At 45.4% G+C, this 21433-nt stretch overlaps 1 protein-coding gene across 2 annotated transcripts in view; it reads right to left on the minus strand.

Annotated features, from left to right (window-relative positions):
* The window catches only part of Igf2bp3 (insulin like growth factor 2 mRNA binding protein 3), a 180993-nt gene extending 167663 nt beyond the window's left edge, over positions 1-13330 (minus strand). The window contains exons 1-2 of one of the 2 annotated variants that reach the window (XM_004652816.3): positions 12583-13330; positions 11384-11444 (exon numbers count right to left, since the gene is read on the minus strand). In XM_004652816.3, the coding sequence (XP_004652873.1) occupies positions 11384-11444; positions 12583-12757 (236 nt within the window). In that variant the 5' untranslated portion in view covers positions 12758-13330. Of the gene's footprint in view, positions 1-8362; positions 8489-11383; positions 11445-12582 lie in introns of those variants that run through there. The other variant, XM_045135802.1, reaches the window with a different exon arrangement.
* Between the last annotated feature and the right edge of the window lie 8103 nt (positions 13331-21433).

The following is a 21433-nucleotide window of genomic DNA, read 5'->3' on the forward strand; positions in this document are numbered from 1 at the left end:
GCGCCAGGGCCTCCAGCCACTGCAAACAAACTCCAGATGCGTGCGCACCCTTGTGCATCTGGCTAACGTGGGCCCTGGGGAATCAAGCCTTGAACCAGGGTCCTTAGGCTTCACAGTCAGCAAGTACTTAACCGCTAAGCCATCTCTCCAGCCCCAAAAATATTTTTTTTTTTAAAAATATTTTTTTTCTACATCCCTAGTCATCAGTGAAATGCAGGTTAAAACTACGTTAAGATTCTATCTCACTCCTCTGAGATTGGCTACCATCATGAAAACAAATGACCATAAATGCTAGCAAGGATGCGGAAAAAGAGGAACCCTTTTACACTGTTGGTAGGAATGCAGTCTGGTCCTGCCATTGTGGAAATCAGTGTGAAGATTCCTGAGACAACTGAAAACAGATCTACCATATGACCCAGCTATACCACTCCTAGGCATATATCCTAAGGACTCGTCTCACTACCTTAGAGATACTTGCTCAACCATGTTTATTGCCATGTTTATTCACAATAGCTGGGAAATGGAACCAACCTAGAGGTCCCTCAACTCATGAGTAGATAATGAAGATATGTTCTACTCAGCAGTAAAGAAAAATTAAGTTATGAAATTTGCAGGAAAATGGATGGATCTTGAAAGGATTATACTAACTGAGGTAACACAGGCCCAGAAGGCCAAGTGTGGCATGTTCTTTCTCATATTTGGATCCTAGCTACAAAGGATTAGACATCTACGAGTAGGACTAAAACTCAGTGGCAGAGACCAGTAAGCTAGAAAGGGGATAGAAAGGAAACAGAAAGAGAGGGAGGTGGGTACTAAATAGGATGGCATTGTTTATATGTAAGTAGAAGAATAGATTAATGGGAGTGAGAAGGCCTAAGTGAGGTCAGGAGAGGAGATTGAGTAAAGGAAAGCTGGAGGGCTAATCAAAATCTAAGGGGATATAAATAAATCATATAGAAGCCTACTTTTTGGGACAATGGAACACTCAGGAGCCATAAATTGTTACTAGAAAATTTTCAGTGCCAGGGATGGGATACCTTCCAGCGAGTTGTTGGCCAGGGAGGTCCCTGACACCCTCAAAACATTACAGGCCATTGCCAAGGCTCATAGTTTCCCACCAGGAATAGATGTTAAGACCCTATTGCTGAAGACTCCACATACTTGGGCTGCAAGGCCACTGAGAAATCCACTAGAGCTGAGCTGAAAACCTCCTTTATGTAGACCAGCCAACAGAAAACTGGAAAAAGCCATGCTACACACAGTTCAATAGGAGAGAGAAACATCACCAGTGAAGATAGACAAGCCTTGTATTTGGCCAAAGAGGCCAAATGAGCCAATGGGTACAATCGTGGCACGTCTGTTATGGGGAAACCAGCTGCTCTCTAATTGGACTGAAGGCCCACTCCATGGGAGGGAATACATCCCTGATACTGAAAACCTGCAACAGGGGTAGTCATGAGCCCTAGAGGTGTAATGTCTGCTGGTGTCTGGCCATGTGTATATACTATGCTCAAGAAACTGCCCAGTAAGCACTTCTCTTGTCCATATCCATATATCAATGCTACTCTCACTTGTGGTTAGAGAAGCTTCTCTTTTCAGATGGCAGTGACCATGGTGCTGAGAAGAAATGACAGAGGAGTGCTCAGCATTGAAATATCTCTATCACATCTTCCAAGGCTCAGGGTCCATTGAGAAAGAGGCGGCAGAAAGAATCTAAGAGCAAAGGAAGGGTAGGACTCCTTACAATGTGCTCCTCCAGACACAAAATGGCCTGGATATCCATGACCTCACAGTGCCTGACACTACCTACAAAAGACCGTCATAATAGGAGATAAAGATCATGACATCAAGCCAAGCGTGGTGGCGCACGCCTTTAATCCCAGGCCTTGGGAGGCAGAGGTAGGAAGATCAGCGTGAGTTCGAGGCCACCCTGAGACTCCATAGTGAATTCCAGGTCAGCCTGGGCTAGAATGAGACCCTACCTCGAAAAAAAAAAAAAAAAAAATTATTGACATCAAAATAAAAGAGAGCCGGGTGTGTGGTGGCACACGCCTTTAATCCCAGCATTAGGGAGGCAGAGGTAGGATTGCCATGAGTTCAAGGCCACCCTGAGACTACATAGGGTATTCCAGGTTAGCCTGGGCTAGAGTGAGACCCTACCTTGAACAACCCCCCCCCAAAAAAAAAAAGATTTACCAAAGAGTGGCTGCTTGAGAGGGGGAGGAGATATGATGGAGAGTGGAGGTTCAAAGCTGAAAGAGGGAGGGAGGAAATTACCATGGGATATTGTCTGCAAGTATGCAATCTGTCAATTAAAAAAAAATACTAAAATAAAGTTGGGGATGTGACTCAGAGTGCTTGCCTAACACGCACAAAGCTCTCGAGTTCAATCCTCCAACACTTCATAACAAGGTGCAGTGTTGCAAACCTATAATGCCAGCACAGTAGTAGCAAGAGGATCAAAGTTCAAGGTCATCCTCAAATACACAGCAAGTTCAAGGCCAGCCTAAGAGACCCTGTCACAAAGTTTTGTAGTGGTTTAATATGCAGCAACAGGTAAGTAAAGCATCATGGTTGCAATAAAATCCACTCCCTAGCCGGGCGTGGTGGTGCACGCCTTTAATCCCAGCACTCGGGAGGCAGAGGTAGGAGGATCGCCATGAGTTCAAGACCACCCTGAGACTGCAGAGTTAATTCCAGGTCAGCCTGGACCCAGAGCGAGACCCTACCTCGAAAGACCAAAAAAAAAAAAAAAAAATCCACTCCCTAGACAACCAAACAGCAGTGTCGGCTCTTCTAAGAACTTGGAGCCTCGTATACTAGTGCACCCCAGTAATGCCTCAGGGTTTGAAGCCAGTCTGGGGTATTATGTCAAGATCTTGTCTCACAATAAACAAACATGAACTTCTTTCATCTTACAGTTTATTAGACTTTTTCTTGACTACCTCTGTGATAATTTCTTTGTGTGTGATCTCTCTCTCTCTCTCTCTCTCTCTCTCTCTGTGTGTGTGTGTGTGTGTGTGTGTGTGTGTGTGTGTGTAGGTCAATAGGTGTGCAGATGCATGTGCATGTGTGTGCATGAGAAGGCCAGAGACTGACATCTGGTGTCTTCCTCAATTGCTATCCACCTTCTTTATTGAGGCTGAGTCTCTTACTTGAACCCAGATTTTGAAGATGTGGCTGGTCTAGCCAGCCAGCTGACCCTGGGCTCCTCGACTCTGCCTCTCAAGTGTTGGCTTACGGGCAGGCCACCACAGTTAAGTTGTTTTGAACCACTAAGTTTTATACTGGTTTATGACGCAGTAATAGATAATTTAGGTGATTTAGAGATCTGAACTCTAGTCCTCACACTCATAGAGAAGCGTTTTATTCACTGAACTACCTCCCCAACCCCTCTGTGATCATTTCAAACTATTTCCTAATCAAGTTAAATGGTCTCAGGATAATTCTCTAAAATATGTATAGTTGATAACTACAAATCCCCCCTTCAGGGCAATAAAAATCACACACCGTGTTACTATTTATTACTGTATTTATTTACCAATACTGAGCACTTGCCAAGCAGCAACTTCAGACCACAATAAATCACACCCTTGCTTTTACTGGAGCACACAAAACTATGCATGCCACCCGCCCTCAAGCGAAATCTTCACAGTCCAAGCCAATTTGTAAACATCAGATTTATGGGGCAGAAATTCTAACTATGAAGGCCAATTCCTTGGTCACTGCTACCACAGTGCCACCTCCTGTCTTGTGACTCTGGAGGCTTGAGTCAGAGGCAACAGCGGATAAAGGAAAGGCAGCTAAGAATAGCACGACTAAACCATCTTTCCGCCTCTCCTTCCTCCCAGACCAAACCAACTGCCAGAGTTTGTGAGTGGATAATTCATACCTTTCAAAATTTAGTTACTGCTAGAAAAACTAAGGGCGAATGTATTGGAGTCACAGACTTAGATTAAAATGCTTCAACAGCTCCACCTCGGTACAAAATCCCTTTAACAACACAATCACAGCGGCAGGGCTCACAAAAGGCATGGCAAAGACAATTTCCCACATGCAAACTGCCTGAAAAGTGGCACAGGAAGAGTGGTCCACTGAAACTATCATACTACATATGACAGAAAAATTCAAGTCAAGCTCCTCAGATGGAAAACCTCAAATCTCTGTAATTCCAAAAGGTATTTTATGCCTAGTTGATAGCCCATCTATTTCAAGAGTAGCAAAACCTCAGAACAAAATATGTCCCTTGTAGATTATAATAGCATCTGGCCTCAACAGCAAATGTCAGTGATCACACAAATCAAAAGCACAGCCAGAAACAGAAGCCAGGATTCTCAGTTCCTACTGGCTCCAGACACACGTCATATTTCCATAACATTTCCTCTGGGTTACAGTGAGCAGCCACATGGTAAAAGCAAATCAACATTCATTTAGTTTCTAAAAAGTCTATTAAGGGGCTGGAGAGATGGCTTAGCAGTTAAGTGCTTGCCTGTGAAGCCTAAGGACCCTGGTTCAAGGCTCAATTCCCCAGGACCCACGTTAGCCAGATGCATAAGGGGGCGCACGCATCTGGAGTTTGTTTGCAGTGGCTGGAGGCCCTGGCGCGTCCATTATATATCTGCCTCTTTCTCTGTCGCTCTCAAATAAAGAAAAATGAACAAAAACAAGGTTAGTTTTTTTTTTTTTTAAGTCTATTAAGGCCACAGTAAGAAATCTCTCGTGTGGGAGGGGAGGGAGGGAATTAACATGGGATTTTTTTATAATCATGGAAAATGCTAATAAAAATTAAAAAAAAAAAAAGAAATCTCTCAAACTTTTTCAAACTACCACACATCGCCAATCTTATATTATGCTGACAGCAAAGATAACTCAGCTTATAACCCTTTGCCAGCTAAGTTTCCTAACATTCAAAACCTGGAGTATCTGCATTGTGACAAACTCCCTAATTCATAAGATACACCTGCCCCTCATGGTAAGGAGCAGTATTGAACGTATTTCAATGTTCAGAACCCAAAATAGCTTTTGATATCCTAAGACTTTGAACTTGGTCCAGCAATAAGGAGTTATGTGGCCTAACTAAAGGGCTCACTGCATCCTCCTATTCTACTAACAACCATTAAAATGCAAAACTAGCTTTTAAATGGCCACTTAAAGTACATTTAAACCCCAGTGACTTTCATTGTTATGTTTTGTTTGTTTTTTCCAGGTAGGGTCTTGCTGTAACCCAAGCTCATCTGAAATTCACTATGTAGTCTCAAGGTGGCCTCAAACTCAACCTCTGCTTCCCAGTGCCAACATGCCCAGCCCCAGTGACTTTTATAATGCTTTATTCAACAGGAATCCGATACAAATGTAAGTTTTCTTTTTTTGTCTTGTATGGTTGTAAGTGGTGTGTGTTCATGTATGTATGCACATGTATGCAAATGCATGAGCACATGGAGGCCAGAGGTGGACATCAGGCGTCTCCCTCAATCACTGTCCCCTCAGTTTTTCTTTTTATTTTTTGGTTTTTGTCGAGATAAGGTCTCACCCTAGCCAAGGTTGACCTGGAATTCACAGCAATCCTACCCCTGCCTCCCCAAGTGCTGGGATTACATGTCTGTGCCACCATGCTCAACTCCACATTATTTCTTTTTAATTTTTTTTATATTTTATTTATTTATTTGAGGGGGGCAGAGGAAAAGGCAGAAATTGGGTGCAGCCTTGGAGAGAGTAAAACCCTACTTCGAAAAACAAAAAGAGGGCTGAAGAGATGGCTTAGCGATTAAGTGCTTGCCTGCAAAGCCTAAAGACCCCAGTTCGAGGCTCGATTCCCCAGGACCCATGTTAGCCAGATGTACAAGGGGGCACATGGGTCTGGAGTTAGTCTGCAGTGGCTAGAGGCCCTGGCACAGCCATTCTCTCTCTCTCTCTCTCTCTCTGCCTCTTTCTCTGTCTCTCTCAAATAAATAAAAATGAACAAAAAGAGAAACACCAAAAAAGACAGAGAGAGAACTGAGTACACCAGGGCCTCCAGCAAACAAACTCCAGATGCATGCCCACCTTTTGTTTACATGGGTACTAGGGAATTGAACCTGTCTCCTTAAGCTTCACAGGCTTTACATGGGTTCTGGGGAACTGAACTTGGAACATCAGACTTTGCAAGCAAGTGCCTTAACCACTAAGCCATCTCGCTCTCCACCTTATAGACAAGGTCTCTCACTGAACCTGGAGCTCACAGACTGAGCTAATCTAACTAGACAGCAAGCCATAAAGATCCTCCAGTCTCCACCTCCTCAGTATTGGGATTACCTGGGTGCTGGATATCCAAACTCAGGTCATCATGCTTGCAAGGCAAGCACTTTATAACAATGGAGTAATCTGCCCAGCCCTGCTTGATCTTGTTTTTGAGGGAGAATGAGCCAGGTAGTGAGCTACAGATAAGTCCAAGGAGAATTCAGTGTTTGATCCAGTCTCGCCCTTTATTTAAGACAGTGCCCCCAAGCAGGTATGCCTGAGCTTGCTAGCTGGCAATTCCTCTCCCCACCCCACTCACTTGGGCCTGAGGGTAAACCCCACCTCAATAGGCTATCTGTAAGAGAGGCTTACCACAGAGACAGCTCCTTCTTCTTGACTGCTCATCTCTCCTCCCCTTAACCTGTGGGGGGGGGGAGGGGGCGGGGGGCAGTACCAGTAAGACCTCATCCATTCAGGCACCCTGGCTGCCAGAATGGAGAAGAGATAATTCTTTTCTTTCTTTCTTTACTCTTAATACCTCTTAGTTTTTCTAAGCTCTGGCCCCTTTTTTTTGTTGTTGTTTTCTTAGAAAGGCCAGCCCCCTTCATGCTTTTCATGAGCCCATGCTCCACTCCCTGTCTCCTCGTGGGTACATATACCCACTCTAGCCTTTTCCCTGGATTAATGAACAACCCTAAATAAATGTAATGACTTAAGATTTATTCTGTTAATTTCAATTCTTTGTTAAAACCATTAAGAAGCCAAAGATTGGGGTTCATAAACTCTTCCAAAACTCCAAGCTCCATTTCAATTTGAGCTTAGGCACAACAGACTGTTCTAAAGGATCCTTATTAGGAAAATACTAACTATAATATCCTACTACCTTTTCTCCTTGATTCAAATATTCTTAATCAAGGCTAAGAGTTGGAACTTAGAAGTGTGATCAAAAGTGTGTTATGGGCATGGGATATTCTGTATAATCATGAAAGTTGTTAATAATAATTTTTTTAAAAAAAAAGTGGGGCTGGAGAGATGGCTTAGCAGTTAAGCGCTTGCCTGTGAAGACTAAGGACCCCAGTTCAAGGCTCGATTCCCCAGGACCCACGTTAGCCAGATGCACAAGGGGGCACACACATGTGGAGTTTGTTTGCAGTGGCTGCAAGTCCTGGCGTGCCCACTCTCTCTCCCTCTCTCCCTCTCCCTCACCCTCTCTCTCTCTCCCCCCCTCCCTGTTTCTCTCTGTCTGTTGCTCTCAAATAAATAAAAAATTTTTTAAAAAAAAGTGTGACGGAAGCTAGGCATGGTGGTGCACACCTTTAATCCCAGCACTCAGGAGGCAGAGGTAGTAGGATCACTGTGAGTTTGAGTCCCCCCTGAAACTACATAGAGAATTCCAGGTCAGCCTGGGCTAGAGTGACACCCTACCTCGAAAAACAACAAAAACAAAAAAGTGTGTTACAGGGCTAATAAGATGGCTTAGTGGCTAAGGCGCTTGCCAGAAAAGCCAAAGAACCCAGGTTCGATTCCCCAGGATCCATGTAAGCCAGATGCACAAAGTGGCATGCATGTGCCTATAGTTTGCAGCAGCTGAAGGCCCTGGCACGCCCATTCTCTATCTGCCTCTTTCTTTCTCAAATAAATAAATAAAAATTATTTTTAAGTGTGCTAGACAAAGCCAGGCACAGTGAGGAAAGCCTTTATTTCCAGCACTCCACTTGGGAGGCAGAGGTAAGAGGATTGCTGTGAGTTGGAGGCCACCCTGAGACTACATAGTGAATTCCAGGTCAGAGCAAGACCCTACCTTGAACAAAACATTATGAAAAATTGAGAATCTGAAAGCTGGAATTTTAACAAAAACCACCATGTCACTGTTCCCCAGCATCAGCAACTTTTCCATTCCCTCTCCCATGCCCAGCAGGCCACAACACAACAAAAAGGGCATCTGCACTACTTTATAAATTCATTAAGGCTTCTACAAGCCCCACAGAAATATCAATGGCTCTTCCAATCAAACTTAGGTACAATCTTTCAAAGTCACAACTACTTCATATTCACCTTTACATACAAGAAAAAACAAAAACAAGACTGTATCTTGAAGTCATCAAGCCTTCCTACACTGTCTCTTTCACGCGAGTGTAATACTAACCACAGATGTCCAATGTACTCTTCTCTTCTGGAAGGTGGGACTTCATTCTCTGTGTGGTACTGCTCTAATCTCCAACTGAAGTCTAGCTGAATGCAGAAAAGCCACATTCCTTCCACATTCCCTTGAGACTTCTGTAATGGGGAACTAAGCTAGTTCAGAACCAAACTCAACAATACCCCTTCCTGAAAGGGTCCCCGCCCAGCTCAGTTTGCAGTTAGAGCTAGGCTAGTCTGCCAAGCATCCAATCACCTCCTGGCCTGCTCCCTTGGAGTCAGTGCAAGCCCATTCATCCATCTCAGAGTGCTGCCATAAGCATTCTTCAGCACCAGCTTCCCAACATGCCTCGCACACCAGGTATAAAGGTCACTGCTGCACAAGTGGGCGTGGCTGCCTCAAATGCCCACATGAAAATGGAATGAAATGACTGCTAAGCACAAAAGAACTCCACCCAAAGTTCAGGCTACCTTGGTTCTGATTGATCTGTGCAATTGAATCACTATCAAAGTAATCCCCACAAGAGGCACTCCTAAGCCTTACCACAGGTACGTGGTATATGGTCACCAGGGTGCCTTCCTACCCTTTTCCAGATAATGGAACAGTCCAGATGAAAACTGCACCTTAACTTCAAGGTTCAGTTCAAACAAAATCATAATATAGATAGATGGCCAGTACATTTCCCAGGAGAGAGAAAAAAGGTTCTATTTTTGTTTAAGACATTTCAGTACAAGCAAAGGATTTATGATAATCAATTGTTCTCACAAATCAGAAAAAGTTATTTCATCTGTTTACTTTGCTACTAAAATATTGTTTAAAACCCTAAACATTTTGGTAGTGAAACAATGAGCCTGAAAATTTAATCTACACTGTTAATAAATTCAAGAAGCTTCCAATGATAAATATTTGCTACCACTAGGAACATTTGTCTTTGTGCTTTCCAGAAGAGGAACTCCTGCTCACTATAAAGTAACAATTAACTGTTTTTAGCGTTTACAAATACACAGGCAGTTGTTACCAATATTCCTAATTTAATTCTCCACACATGGGGAGAAATTAACATCAGGTTGGAAAGAAAAAGAGAACACAATAAATGACATGCAGGTCAATAAATTACACCTGAAAAATGCAAAGACATTTAATGCTTTAAATTTTGAAACCTTCCAAATGTTAAAATGCCAATCCTTTAAATACAATCATTTGAGAGTTGTGTTTTGTTTTGTTTTTTAATGTTGGCAGATAAGAAAACCCAAGTAGTCTACCACTGAACTACATTCCCTGCCTTCATTTGTTTACTTTTAATCTAACACTTGATGAAAGTTAAAGCTTCAGGCATGCATGAAGCCCTGGATTGATCACGAGCATAGGAAAAAACAAAATTGATGAAAACTCAAACACACTGGGTAAACTTGAAACCAACTAGAATTTATAAATATGAGGCTGGAGAGATGGCTTAGCGGTTAAGGACGCAGGTTCGATTCCCCAGGACCTATGTAAGCCAGCTGCACAATGTGGTGCATGCATCTGGAGTTTGTTTGCAGTGGCAGAAAGCCCTGGCACATCCATTTTCTCTCTCTCCCTCCCCATTTCTGTCTCTCTCAATAAAATAAAATACATTTTTTAAAAATTTATAAATATGTTTACTTTTTAATCTCCTCAAAGTAGCCAACTCCCACAATAAGCTAAAGGCTTATTAAAGGCTTATCTTTTTAAGGGGACACAAACTGTCCTTCCATTTTTTAAAATTCCTACTAAGCTAGTATTAATTTAAGCTAGTATTAATTTCAGGACACATCTGTTTATTTTAGAAGCTTTTTAAAACGAATTATATTCTATATGAGATAACTTGCCCCCTACCAAACTTTCCAGATAGAACTAAATGAGGTTACCCAACGATCTATCTTTCCAATTATCATAAGAAAAATTAAGCACATAAAGATAGCCAATGTGGTAAGGCAGAGGTAGGAGGATCACCATGAGTTCAAGGCCAGCAAAGACTACAGGGTGAGTTCCAGGTCAATCTGGGCTAGAATGAGATCCTACCTGGCAGGAGTAGGGAATTAGAAAGACAGACAGGCTCAAAAATCCACACCAGATTCTTCCCAAAACCAATACTTGTGAAAAGTTTCATATGAAGAGGGCTCCATCTAGAACAAGCACAGCATTTTTCTCTTCACAGCCCTTAATCTATGCAGAGCAAATCCTTCAATACTTACACACAGCCCTCGTTTAAATTAACTTCAAGATTATTGTTTGGACCAGATTGAGGGCCTAACCCCACCTTGCAAAATAAATAAAAAGAAAGAAAGAAAGGAGACATAGTCCAACACCACCACCCCAGCCTTTCCAGTTAAGAGTTACAGCGCCTGGACTGGCCTGTGCTAGGGAAAAGAGCCATTTCTCAAAAAAAAAAAAAAAAAAAAAACTTCAGTGTTAAAACAGTCTGCAAATATGCTATAAAATGGCATACTACATATACTGATGTAGTAGGATTCCAGTCACCATTTCTTGGTAGTTATTTGAAAGCAAAAATACACTAAGGGGCAAAGGGGTTGGACAAAGGTTGTGTTTGCAGAAACTCTGGAGTGACTGCAAAGGCACTTCTGGGCTGCAAGCGCCCAGACAGAAAGCTCCTCCTGTGTACCAGGACCCACCGGCGAGGGGCCAGGGCAAAGGCAAACGCGTCCCTCTCAGAAGCGCCCACCGCAGCAGACCAACTCCCTCCCAGCAGAGCAGGGTGCTTCCACCCCTCCTGGACCGGCTTTCAAAATCCAGCAAGTTCCCAACGACTGCCCTTTGAGACTTTGATTTCCTGTTGAAGAGAACGAGCCCTGCTCGGCAAAGGACAAGTAGCTGTGAGAGCCTCCTTGACAGACTTTTTACAACCAGTAACAATAACCCAGCAGCAGGGGCCACAGAGCCGGCAACCCGCGCCCCGCACGCACCTGCCATCAGCTTAGCCCCGCTCACAGCTGTGATGTCTTTCCTCCCCCACCATGCGGCCAAAAGACGAAAGAAACAGCTCACCTTTGCCTTTTGGGGACCGAGTGCTCCACGTCTATGGGTTTCCCGTGCAGTTCCATTTTACCTGTGGACATACAAGGGGTGAGACCGTGGGCCACATTCAGCCGTCCTCCCTCAGAGGCGACAAAGACCGCAGCAGGGACCCTGGAAGGGCCCCAAGGCTCAAGGCCAAGAGAGAGAAGCTGGACACCGCGTGGGTGGGAAGCTGACCCCTCGGGTGGGTGTGGCTTTTGAACTTACACAAGGTTGGGAAGGGAGACCAGCTGTCTGATTTGGGGTATCACCGGTTTCTCGACCCCCGCCCACCTCACCCAACATCCCCATCGGTAAGAGGGGGCAGCCACAGGACCCCCCCTCCGCCGCGGAGGGTGGGCGCTCCTGGCCCTTCTTTGGGGTTCCAGCCCAAGCCGGCTCTGGCACACTGAGAAGGGGGGACTAGCTAGAGATACAGGTCTGCACGATCTGAGCCCGGCGACGAGTCCGAGGTCATCAAGGAGAAGCCGCCGAAGGGCTCGGGCTCCACAGGGGTGCAGATCTCCTCTCGGGCGTCCCGCCCGGCCTGCGCCCCACGCTCGGTCCTCGGGACCGGGCGCGCCCTGACACCCTCCCCCCGGAGGGCCGCAGCCCTGCGCTAGGGCCGGGAGAACGGCGGGCGGGGCAGCCCCTTGGCAGGGCTCCCTTCCTTTCCTGGCGACAGGCGACCACCTCCGCCCACCTGCCCCTTTCGTGAAGTCCGAGCCTCGGGTGAGGTGGTCCCAACCCAAGCCGGCACCCTCGATCCCTCTCCGGCTGGGAGAAAGGGAGGCGCACCGGCCCGCGCGGCCTCACTGGTTTGAGGCCACTTTCCGTCCTCCATGGCCCCGGGGAGGGGTGGAGGGTTACAGAGAAGCCGCCAGCGAACCAGGAAGGAGAGGGACGAACGGACGTCCCTGCTCGGGGCCCCCGAGGCCCGGGGGTGCCGGGGCCTGGAGCACGCGCCTGGGCCCGGGCGCGGAGCGGAGCAGGGCGAGCGCGCCCTCCGCAGCCCCCGCGTCCCGGCGCTCTTGACAGCGCGTCCGCCCTCGCCCTGGCCAAGCCCGGCCCGGGGAACGAGCCGCAGCCCAGCTCCGACCCACTCCACCCCCCACGCCCACCCGGCTCCGTCCCGGCCGGAGGGTGTCCGCCGAGCCGCCCCGGGACCGGCCGCTCGCGCAGGGCCCCACCTGAAAGCGCCTCGATGGCCTTGAGGGCCCAGCTCTCGTCCGGGCAGTCCACGAACGCGTAGCCCGTCTTCACCAGGAAGGGGCCCGACACCGGGATCTTGGCGTCTTTGAAGATACTTTCTAGGTCCGAGGGGGCGGCGTTGTCGCTGAGGTTGCCGATATACAATTTGTTCATTGTGAAGAATGATGTTTTTATTTAAAAAAAAAATTTAAAATTTGAGGAAATAACGAAAAATATTAAAACCACCCACGGTGGTGGATGGATCCGGAGGGTTTTTGTTCCCCGGGTCTTCTCGCCTTTGAAAGCCGCACACGCCGTAAGCCCCGCGAGCGCAAGAACCGCGGGCCAAACAGATCCCGGTGGGTGGGTGGGTATGCGTGTCCCCCTTCTAGGTATTAAAAGGAAGAGAAAAAGAGGGGAAAAAAAAAAAAAAAGCCTGGCTGCAGCCCGAGGCACGGAGCCTTCCTAACTCTAAGGAGGCGGGATTAGAAAGAGAAAGGAGGAGGAGGAGGCGGCGGCGGCGGAGGGGAAAGTACTTTTTGTCTCTTCCTCCCCAGCCCCTCGGGCCGCGGCCGGCGGGCGGTGAAAATATCACCCTCCGTGCGGCAGGCGGGCGGGCAGGCGCCGCCCCTCCCCGCGAGGAGCCCGAGGTTGACTGGCAGGGCCGAGGAGGAGGGGGGGGTTGGAAGAAGCAGGAGGCGAAGAAAAAAAAAAAAATCCGCTCCGAGTGTCCGGCTTTTTGAATGAGCCACGTGTTCAAACTACAAATCAACGTCTCACGTGAGGAATCCTAGCGCGTCAATTAGAGTGGGTTTCGGAGGAAAGAAGGGGGGGGGGGAGAAGAAAAAAAAAAAGCTAGCGAGAGGAAGAGGGGGAGGGGCGACGAGCCGGGGCGAGGGGACCCGGCGATAGAAGAGGGGAGAAAATGTAAATCAGCCGCCGCCAGGGACGCGGGGAGCCGATTGTCACCGGCGAGTTTTGCAAAGGGGCTCGGCGGCCCGGGCGGCTCCGGGGGCGCGCGGAGGAGGTGGAGGAGGAGGAGGAGGAGGAGGAGGAGGGATGAGGAAGGGGAATGGGGGACTCCTAACTCGGTCCGCCTCGCCCCCTCGGTTCCAGAGCCGTGGTTGGATTTGGAAAGAACCGGGTCGTGAATTAAAAAAAAAAAAAAAACAGAAGCGTCCCGACGTGGACCTCGCCTCGGCGGCGTGGCCGGCACGAGAAAGTGGCCGGGGCGGCGGGGGACGCACGCACGCACGCACGCAGGCGCGCGCAGCGGGGCGCGGCGCGGCGCGGGCTCCACCCTGACTCCCCTCGCGGGCCCCGGGCCCCGGCCGCGGCGAGGGGCGGCGTGGGGGGAAGGGAGGCGCGGCGGGCTGGGCGGGTGTCTGCGCGACACCTCCTCCGCCCCCGCCCCCGCCCGCGGTGGCTCTCGGCTTCGCGTTCGCCATTGGTTGCTCGATTCAGAAAAAGCTCCGGGGATAAATGAGGCCGGGGGCGGGCTCGGCCTCCGGTGGGGGAGGGGAGGGGAGGAGCGGGCAGGCGGGCGCAGGGGCGGAGGTTCGGCCGTGGGGATGGGGACGTCGGGGCCTCAAGGCCGAGGGCCCAAGTCGGTACTTAAAGGGAAACCCCTTCTCCCTGTACTTTGGGGGGGGCGGGAAATGGGGAGGGTCTTGGGTTGCCTGGTACTTTTTATTTCAATCATTTTAGTTGGAGAACTTGGGACTCTGCAAAGGAGGAGCAGAGCCCGGCGTGAGCCGGCGGTGTGTATTTGCTCTTCGAAACCGTCCCCGGTCTCTCTGCCTGCGTTTGCCCGTGCGAGCCATTCATAATTTTCCCTATGCATAACGAGTACAATGAAGGGAGGTCTGGGCCCGACGGAGCCTTCCTTCCACAAGATGGGAACTGCAGACCAGGAATACGGAAACGAAGGCAGTGCAGGGGCTCTTGTGGACCTCTCCGACTGTGGTTTAATGCTGGTGTGTGTGTGTGCTCTACTCAAAAAGCTTCGTTTGCAACCAAATACTTGTATATTTTTAACAGGTATCTCATGGAAAAGATATGTCTTAATTTTAATAACTGAGTTAAATTCTATGTAGCTTGAAAATGTAAACACAAATCTTTAATGGCTTGGTAGTAAAATGACTAGATAAAATCGTGTGATTTAAACTGGAACATCTTCAGCAATTGACAATTTAACAAAGTTGCTTCTCTTTGTCAGATTTGTATGTAATACTTTTTCAAAGTGTAGTGTAATATGAAGGGCAGATTTTTTATAATTTTATAAGTAATAATTTATATTTCGTCTTTGAAAAGGAACTCAAAATTTTGTGTTACCGAACCGGAAGGTGTCAGATCATCCATGTAAAATGCAGCTGTACTAACAAGTTCTTCTTTCCTGCTAAGCAAATTCAACTTCATAAGTGTAAACACACTTTCACAGTATTTTCACTTACATTTACTTGGTGAAATGTTTTTAACTGGGGAAAAACATATTCTGTGTTAGTGTTCAAAGCTGAATTATGAGCTCAATCCGCAAAGAATTTTTGGATATGAAACTTGTTTATGGTTAATTTTTAACTTTTCAAAAGAAACTTGGTTCTAAAGGAGAAATACGTATTCATTATAACTTCTGTGACTTTTCAAATATGAATATAAAATTTATGGGCTTATATTTCAAGTACATGTTGCATGGAATCAAAAGCTATTTGGAGCCAGACATGGTGGCACACACCTTTAATCCAACACTTGGGAGGCAGAGGTAGGAGGATCACCATGAGTTCAAGGCCACCCTGAGACTACAGAATGAATTACAGGTCAACCTGAGCTAGAGTGAGACTCTACCTGGAAAAACAAACTATTGGAAAAACTCAACATTTGCTTTTCTGAAGTTCACTTTAAACATTAGAATCTGCTGTTCATCTCTCTTAATTTTTCATAAGAACAAATTTTGTGTGGTCAACTTGTTTCCAAAGCAGATTGATTCTTCTATGTTGACTGCACTTGCTTATTTTAAAACCAAGACAACGAAATAACTACTTTTAAAGCCTGAGATAAATTTTGTTTATTTCCATAAATACTAGCCCATTGATGTCTGTCACGCCAGACCTTACCAGCTGGAGTTTTACCCAGGTGTGTACTGTTTTAGTTCTTGGGGCCCCTGGAAACTTACTCTGTATTATTGTAACAAACTGGATACTCTGTCTAGGACCTTAAAAGCAAACACAAGGGTAATACAAGTTGAGACATCGAAAGAAGTTGATACAGCCCACTTCCAATCTTTTGAACATTTGTGGGTAAGTATATATACTCAATGAGTGGAAAATAAAACCATGGGCAATTTTTTTTTTTTTTGTTACCACTTCTAGCCTTGGAAATATCGTGGGTAAATTTTCCAGAACGAATATGGAGTCAATGTAACTCCTTAACTCCCTAAATTAATTGTGTAATTCATTTTAAGAATTTTCACACAAGTTAACTATGTGGACTCGGGTTCCTGTAAAAACAGTTGTAGGTAGCTCCTAATTAGGAATCCCACGAAGCAAGGACTTTCAGCCATCTGTTTACTCTGGATAGCTGCATCTCCTCTGCTGACCTGAGAAAATTAACAATATTTGTGCTTCTTGTGTTAGATTCAGGAGAAAAAGTACGTCTAGAAGGTCCGTTGGCGTGGCTGTGTCCGCAGGGTGTAAGCACAGGCCGGGTGGAGAACGGGGAAAGCGAGGTCGTGCTGTCGGTCCCTCGGCCGGGCCGCCGGAGACCCTCACGCGGGAGGCCACGCAGAGCCCGCCGCGTCGCCTGGGCCTCACTGGGGCATTTAACACTCTTGTTCTTTCCAACAGCTCTGCTGGACTCTGATCTGTTTAAACCAGCGGCCTGATCGGTGGAAACCAGGATCTGCCCTCGCTCTAGAACCTATGGCTTAGTTCTGTGATTAAAAAAAAATGGTGCCCCAGTGGGGTGGTTTCCTTTTTCCTCTGGCTACCCAGAGAGAGAGAGAGAGACAGAGAGAGAGGAGGGCGGGATCCTCGAAGCTCACACTCGGGAGCGTCTTCCGTGGGCCGCTGAGCGCTCCGACCACTGCGGCCCCTGGCCGGGCCGGGGTGAGCGCGTGGCCCCGCGGGATGTGGGAACCGCGATCCGTGTCTAAGGCTGCCCCGCGGCGCGACCCCACCAGAGACACCGGCCCTTCGCGGGGGCACCCGGCTACGAACCTGGCGATTCTCGCGCGCCTCGGACCTCAGAGGGGCTCGAGGATGCTCGGTACGACGAAGGAATAAAATAAAATAAAAAACCTGGAGCCCTGCGGCTGCCCGGGGCGGGGCGGGACGGGCGGGCGCCTCGCGGGGCCGCGGCGCCAAGACCAAGTTGAGCAGCGGGCGTCGGGAGAGGCCCCGCCCCTGTCGGGGGCTTCCTCTCACCCGATTGGCGGAGGCGGGAAACCTATCATCGTCGGCGGCCTCCGCTGGAGCTGTTTGCTGGTTTCCATCCATTGGCCCCCGAGCCTTCCCATAATTTCCATATTTTGTGGCGCGAAAATAACCCTTTGCTCCCTCGCTGGTCCTGTGGCTGTGGAGAGGTGCGATTCCGCCCGGGAGGTTCTCGCTCTCGTTTTCTGTGCCCTTTAACTGGTGGCCCCCAGCCCCTTCCCCCAGGGACCAAAGGGTGGTGACTGAGCCCGAGTTGTGCGTGCGTGCGTGGGGCCCGCCCCGCCCCCGGGCTGACCGGCCGCGCGGTGCCCCGGGCCGTCCCTTCCCCCAGGCTCGGGCGCCCGCAGGTCCTGGGTTCGCGCCCGGCACGGCTGGCGGCAGGAGGCATCGCCGCTCGTACAAATCCTACGAAATGTGCGTCTTTCTCAGTAAAACCACCACGACAAAATTCGTTTCCAGGTGCCTGAACTTGACTAAGCTTCTAGAGAAATCGTCTGCCCCTTCTCTTTCCGACCCTCTTTGTGGTCCTCAGGGTTGTTTTAAACGAAACCAAACAACCCCTGAAAAAAAAAAAAAAAGAGAAAAAATCAACGAAAAATCCCGAGTAAAATCAACTGTACGGAGACCACGTTTTTTGATGAAGCTGCCTTGAGATCAACCGTGAAGGAATAACGATTTCTGTAGCTGAGATATTCTAAATTTTAGGGACTTATGGTGGAGACGGTGAGAAAAGATAAGTATGAATTGGCCTCGGAAAAACACGAAACGAACGAAATAATGATAACTAACTTCAGTAACTGAAAAGGGTAAACAGTCACAATGGTGTTTGCTAGGTACTGGTACCTTTGGTGGGTTTCTGTTATGTTCCTATTGGTTTTCTCAGATATACTAAGGAGCAGAATTCTGGTTGTGACAGAAAAGAAGGGAGTTTGATATGTCTAAATCCATAACATATTTTTATCAGTCTGTCTTTATCTGGAGAAAAGGAAATGTACCAGTCAGAATGTAATAACTGTTTGTCCACAGATAATTTAATTGCTCTTTTTTTCAGTCGACAAAGTACTCGATTTAATTAAAAACCAGTAAAATGGTAATTACTCAGTAATTATTTAAAACGTTGAAGAAATTAGTTTAAATCAATAAGTTGAGGGCTTTTTTTCCCCTTGTGTTGTTAACTCTTAACATAAGTCATATTATCCTCTCTACAAGTTCTTTTGGAAAAACTGTACTGTATTGTTTAATGCTAGTTTCTAAAAGCTAGTTAAAGTAGCCCAAATCACATGGACCATAATAGTAGAGCAATTTCTAATAAATAAATTTTAAAGGACAGTTAATTTGTAAAAGAACTTTAAAATAACCATTATACATTTTGTATAATTCAAATACATCTCACTAATATGGTTAATAAGTAGTAGTTTTGAAAATTTCATGTAAAATCCTTCCTCAGGGCCATCAGTTAGTTATAAATGATATGAGTTGAACAAATTAAACCTTAGAGATTGAATTTATTCAACACTCAAAATTTAGTTATTAAGATAATGCTTTTGACAACCAAAGAAACTTCAAATGTGAAAGCATAGTTACTTGAAAATTGATTTGGGGCTGGGGTTTATTTTTGTATTTTGAAATGACATAATACAAAGCCTTACTTTTATAGAGAAAATTGTAAAAATGAATTCCAAGATTTTCTAGATAAGCCAAAACTAAATCCTGGGCTACTTTCAAATGTTTCTCAAAATCAGATATTTATACAAACAATATTTTTCTTTAGTAGAAATAAATTGTCTTTTAACATTTCAACTTGTAAGTCAGAAGTGGGAATTTGACAAGCTTATATAGAATTGTTAAAGTGGTAGATATGCAGGATTTTTTATGCAATATTATCTTCCCATGGATGAAAACTGTAGAGAACTCATTCTTCAAGGGAGGGGGAGAGTGAGGCCTTTCATGAAAACGCTATGTGGGGATTGGTGAGTTCATATATATTTTCAGACCAACCATAGAAAACAAAAGAGCTAGGCATTTGTTTTTCTGGGGGGAGGGGCCTGAAAAGACTGTAAAGAGTTGGGTATTTAATCTGTTCGTTTCAACTCATTTATCCTGAAGATTTCCTTGCTGAGAATGTAAGGAAGGGGGTAGAGAGAGAGTATTAACTAAAAAGTGAAATGAAACAGTAATCTAAGCACTAAATCCCACTGCAAAGAATAGTAAGAACCTATGTTTCCCTTACAGTAATATGAAAGCCCAGCACATGCTGAAGTTCTGTTTTTCAGCATTTTCTGTCTCCTATAATTCAAACACACATCTTGGGTTACTATTTGCATAGTTGGACCCTTCCATTCCAGAATCCCATTCCAAAAACCTTAAGAACTTAAGTTCCTTTAAACAGCACAAAGTAGCTCCACCTAGGTGAGTAAATTCTCATGCTGTCTATATATGTAAAGGTAATTTGTTGTTTAATAAACAGAATACTTTTTTTAATCCCTTGCTTGCAAAAAATAATGGGAGAACATTACTATTTCTTCACTGGCTCATTAAAATTCATTTCTTCTTGAGTTGTTAACTTTTTGGTTCTGAGCTTCTCTCCAGGCTGATGATACCAGCTTTCAAGCCAAAATCTCAGACTAGGGGAGGTTGGGGCTTTGGTTTTTCTGGTTTTAGGTAAAAAGAAAAAAAAAAGCACCTGAAATTCATAAAGATTCTAGTACCATAAGATGTAGCAGAAAAAGACAAAACCTAATCTGAAATCTATATCAGTTTGCCTTTCTAATAAACTTTTCTTAAAACCTTTACTTGTTTGTTTTATAGTAGATTGCTTTAAAATATAAAAAAAGTTGGGGGTGGAGATGTGGTTAAGGCACATGCTTGCGAAGCCTAAGGACTAAGGTTCAATTCTCCAGTGCACACATAAGCCAGATGCACATGGTGGCTACAGACCCTGGAGCTCCCATTCATATTCTCTCTGTCTCAAATAAATAAATATAAATCTTTAAATATATATATATAAAGATGGGAGCCAGGCATGATGGTGCACACCTTTAATCCCAGCACTCAGGAGGCAGAGATAGGAGAACTGTGAATTCAAGGCCAGCCTAGACTAAAGGGAGACCCTACCTCAAAAAAAAAAATATATATATATATATATACACACATATGTATATATTGATAGTATTTTTTAGTATGTATTGCTGTTTATCAACTGAGTTGGTTTTTGTTGGTCTTTGTTTTTGAGGCAAGGTCTATATAAGCATAGATTGGCCTCTCCCAGGTACTGGATTTGCATGCATATGCCAATGATCAATTCTTTTCAGTTTGAGAATACTATCATCTTTGAAAGAGAAAATTTTGTTTGAACTGAGTTTTTGTTCATTTTTATTTATTTATTTGAGTGTGACAGAGAGAGAAAGAGACACAGAGAGAGAGAGAATAGGCGTGCCAGGGCTTCTAGCCACCACAAACAAACTCCAGCTGCGTGCACCCCCTTGTGCATCTGGCTAAGGTAGGTCTTGGGGAATCGAGCCTCCCACCAGGGTCCTTAGACTTCACAGGCAAGCTCTTAACCGCTAAGCCATCTCTCCAGCCCTGAACTGAGTTTTAAAAGCATTTTATACAAGTTTTTATCTTTTTGAGATTTACGGTCAATAACTAATGCAATTTTGTTTTATTTATTTTTCCTTTGCAGGGTCAGTGGTTTGTATCTTGTAATCTGCAATGTTTTTCTTAGTTCTTTCCAAGATTTGGTAATTTTTTTTTTTTTTAGTAAATTTAAAAGCAACTAACTCTTACCCTGTAAAAATGAGTGAAGACTTGAAAAGATGTGTACTGTTTGATATAAACAAGTATGAAACATATTACTGTTGAATATCCTCCAATAAGCTAAAACAACTGAATGGTCCTTCTTTTATAAACAGACTAATTCTAGTCCAGCTATTAAAAACTCATTTGTAAAAACAAAATACTAACAAAGAAATACAGGGCATTAAAGTCAAGAAAAATTATCAGAAGCAGGTATGATCTCTATCCCATTGTTCAGTTTTTGTTATGAGACAATTAAGGACAGAAGGATGTCCCCATCTTTTGTTTTTGTTGAAAATTGCCTAGAATTTTGCTACTTGGCTCTACTTTTTTTGCTACCAACATCCACATAACATCTTTGTTTTCATTTCATTGAATGGCCATGTAGTAAATGAATGGCCAAACAAAACAAATTTAAAACGTCTAAATTTTAGCAGGTACTCTGTAGCTGCTTATCTCTGGCAACTGCAGAGGTACATTCATGTTTTATTTTAATGCAGAGCCACTGTTATGACTTTTTAAAACTGATTAAATTGAATTTTTTCGTTATATTTTCACCTGGTGAAATAAATATTCTGGCTAAGCGCAGAATTACTTTGTTCCCTCAACAGCAACAAAGCTTCCAGTG

The sequence above is a fragment of the Jaculus jaculus genome, chromosome 16, assembly GCF_020740685.1.
Source record: "Jaculus jaculus isolate mJacJac1 chromosome 16, mJacJac1.mat.Y.cur, whole genome shotgun sequence".
NCBI classification, from domain to species: Eukaryota; Metazoa; Chordata; class Mammalia; order Rodentia; family Dipodidae; genus Jaculus; species Jaculus jaculus.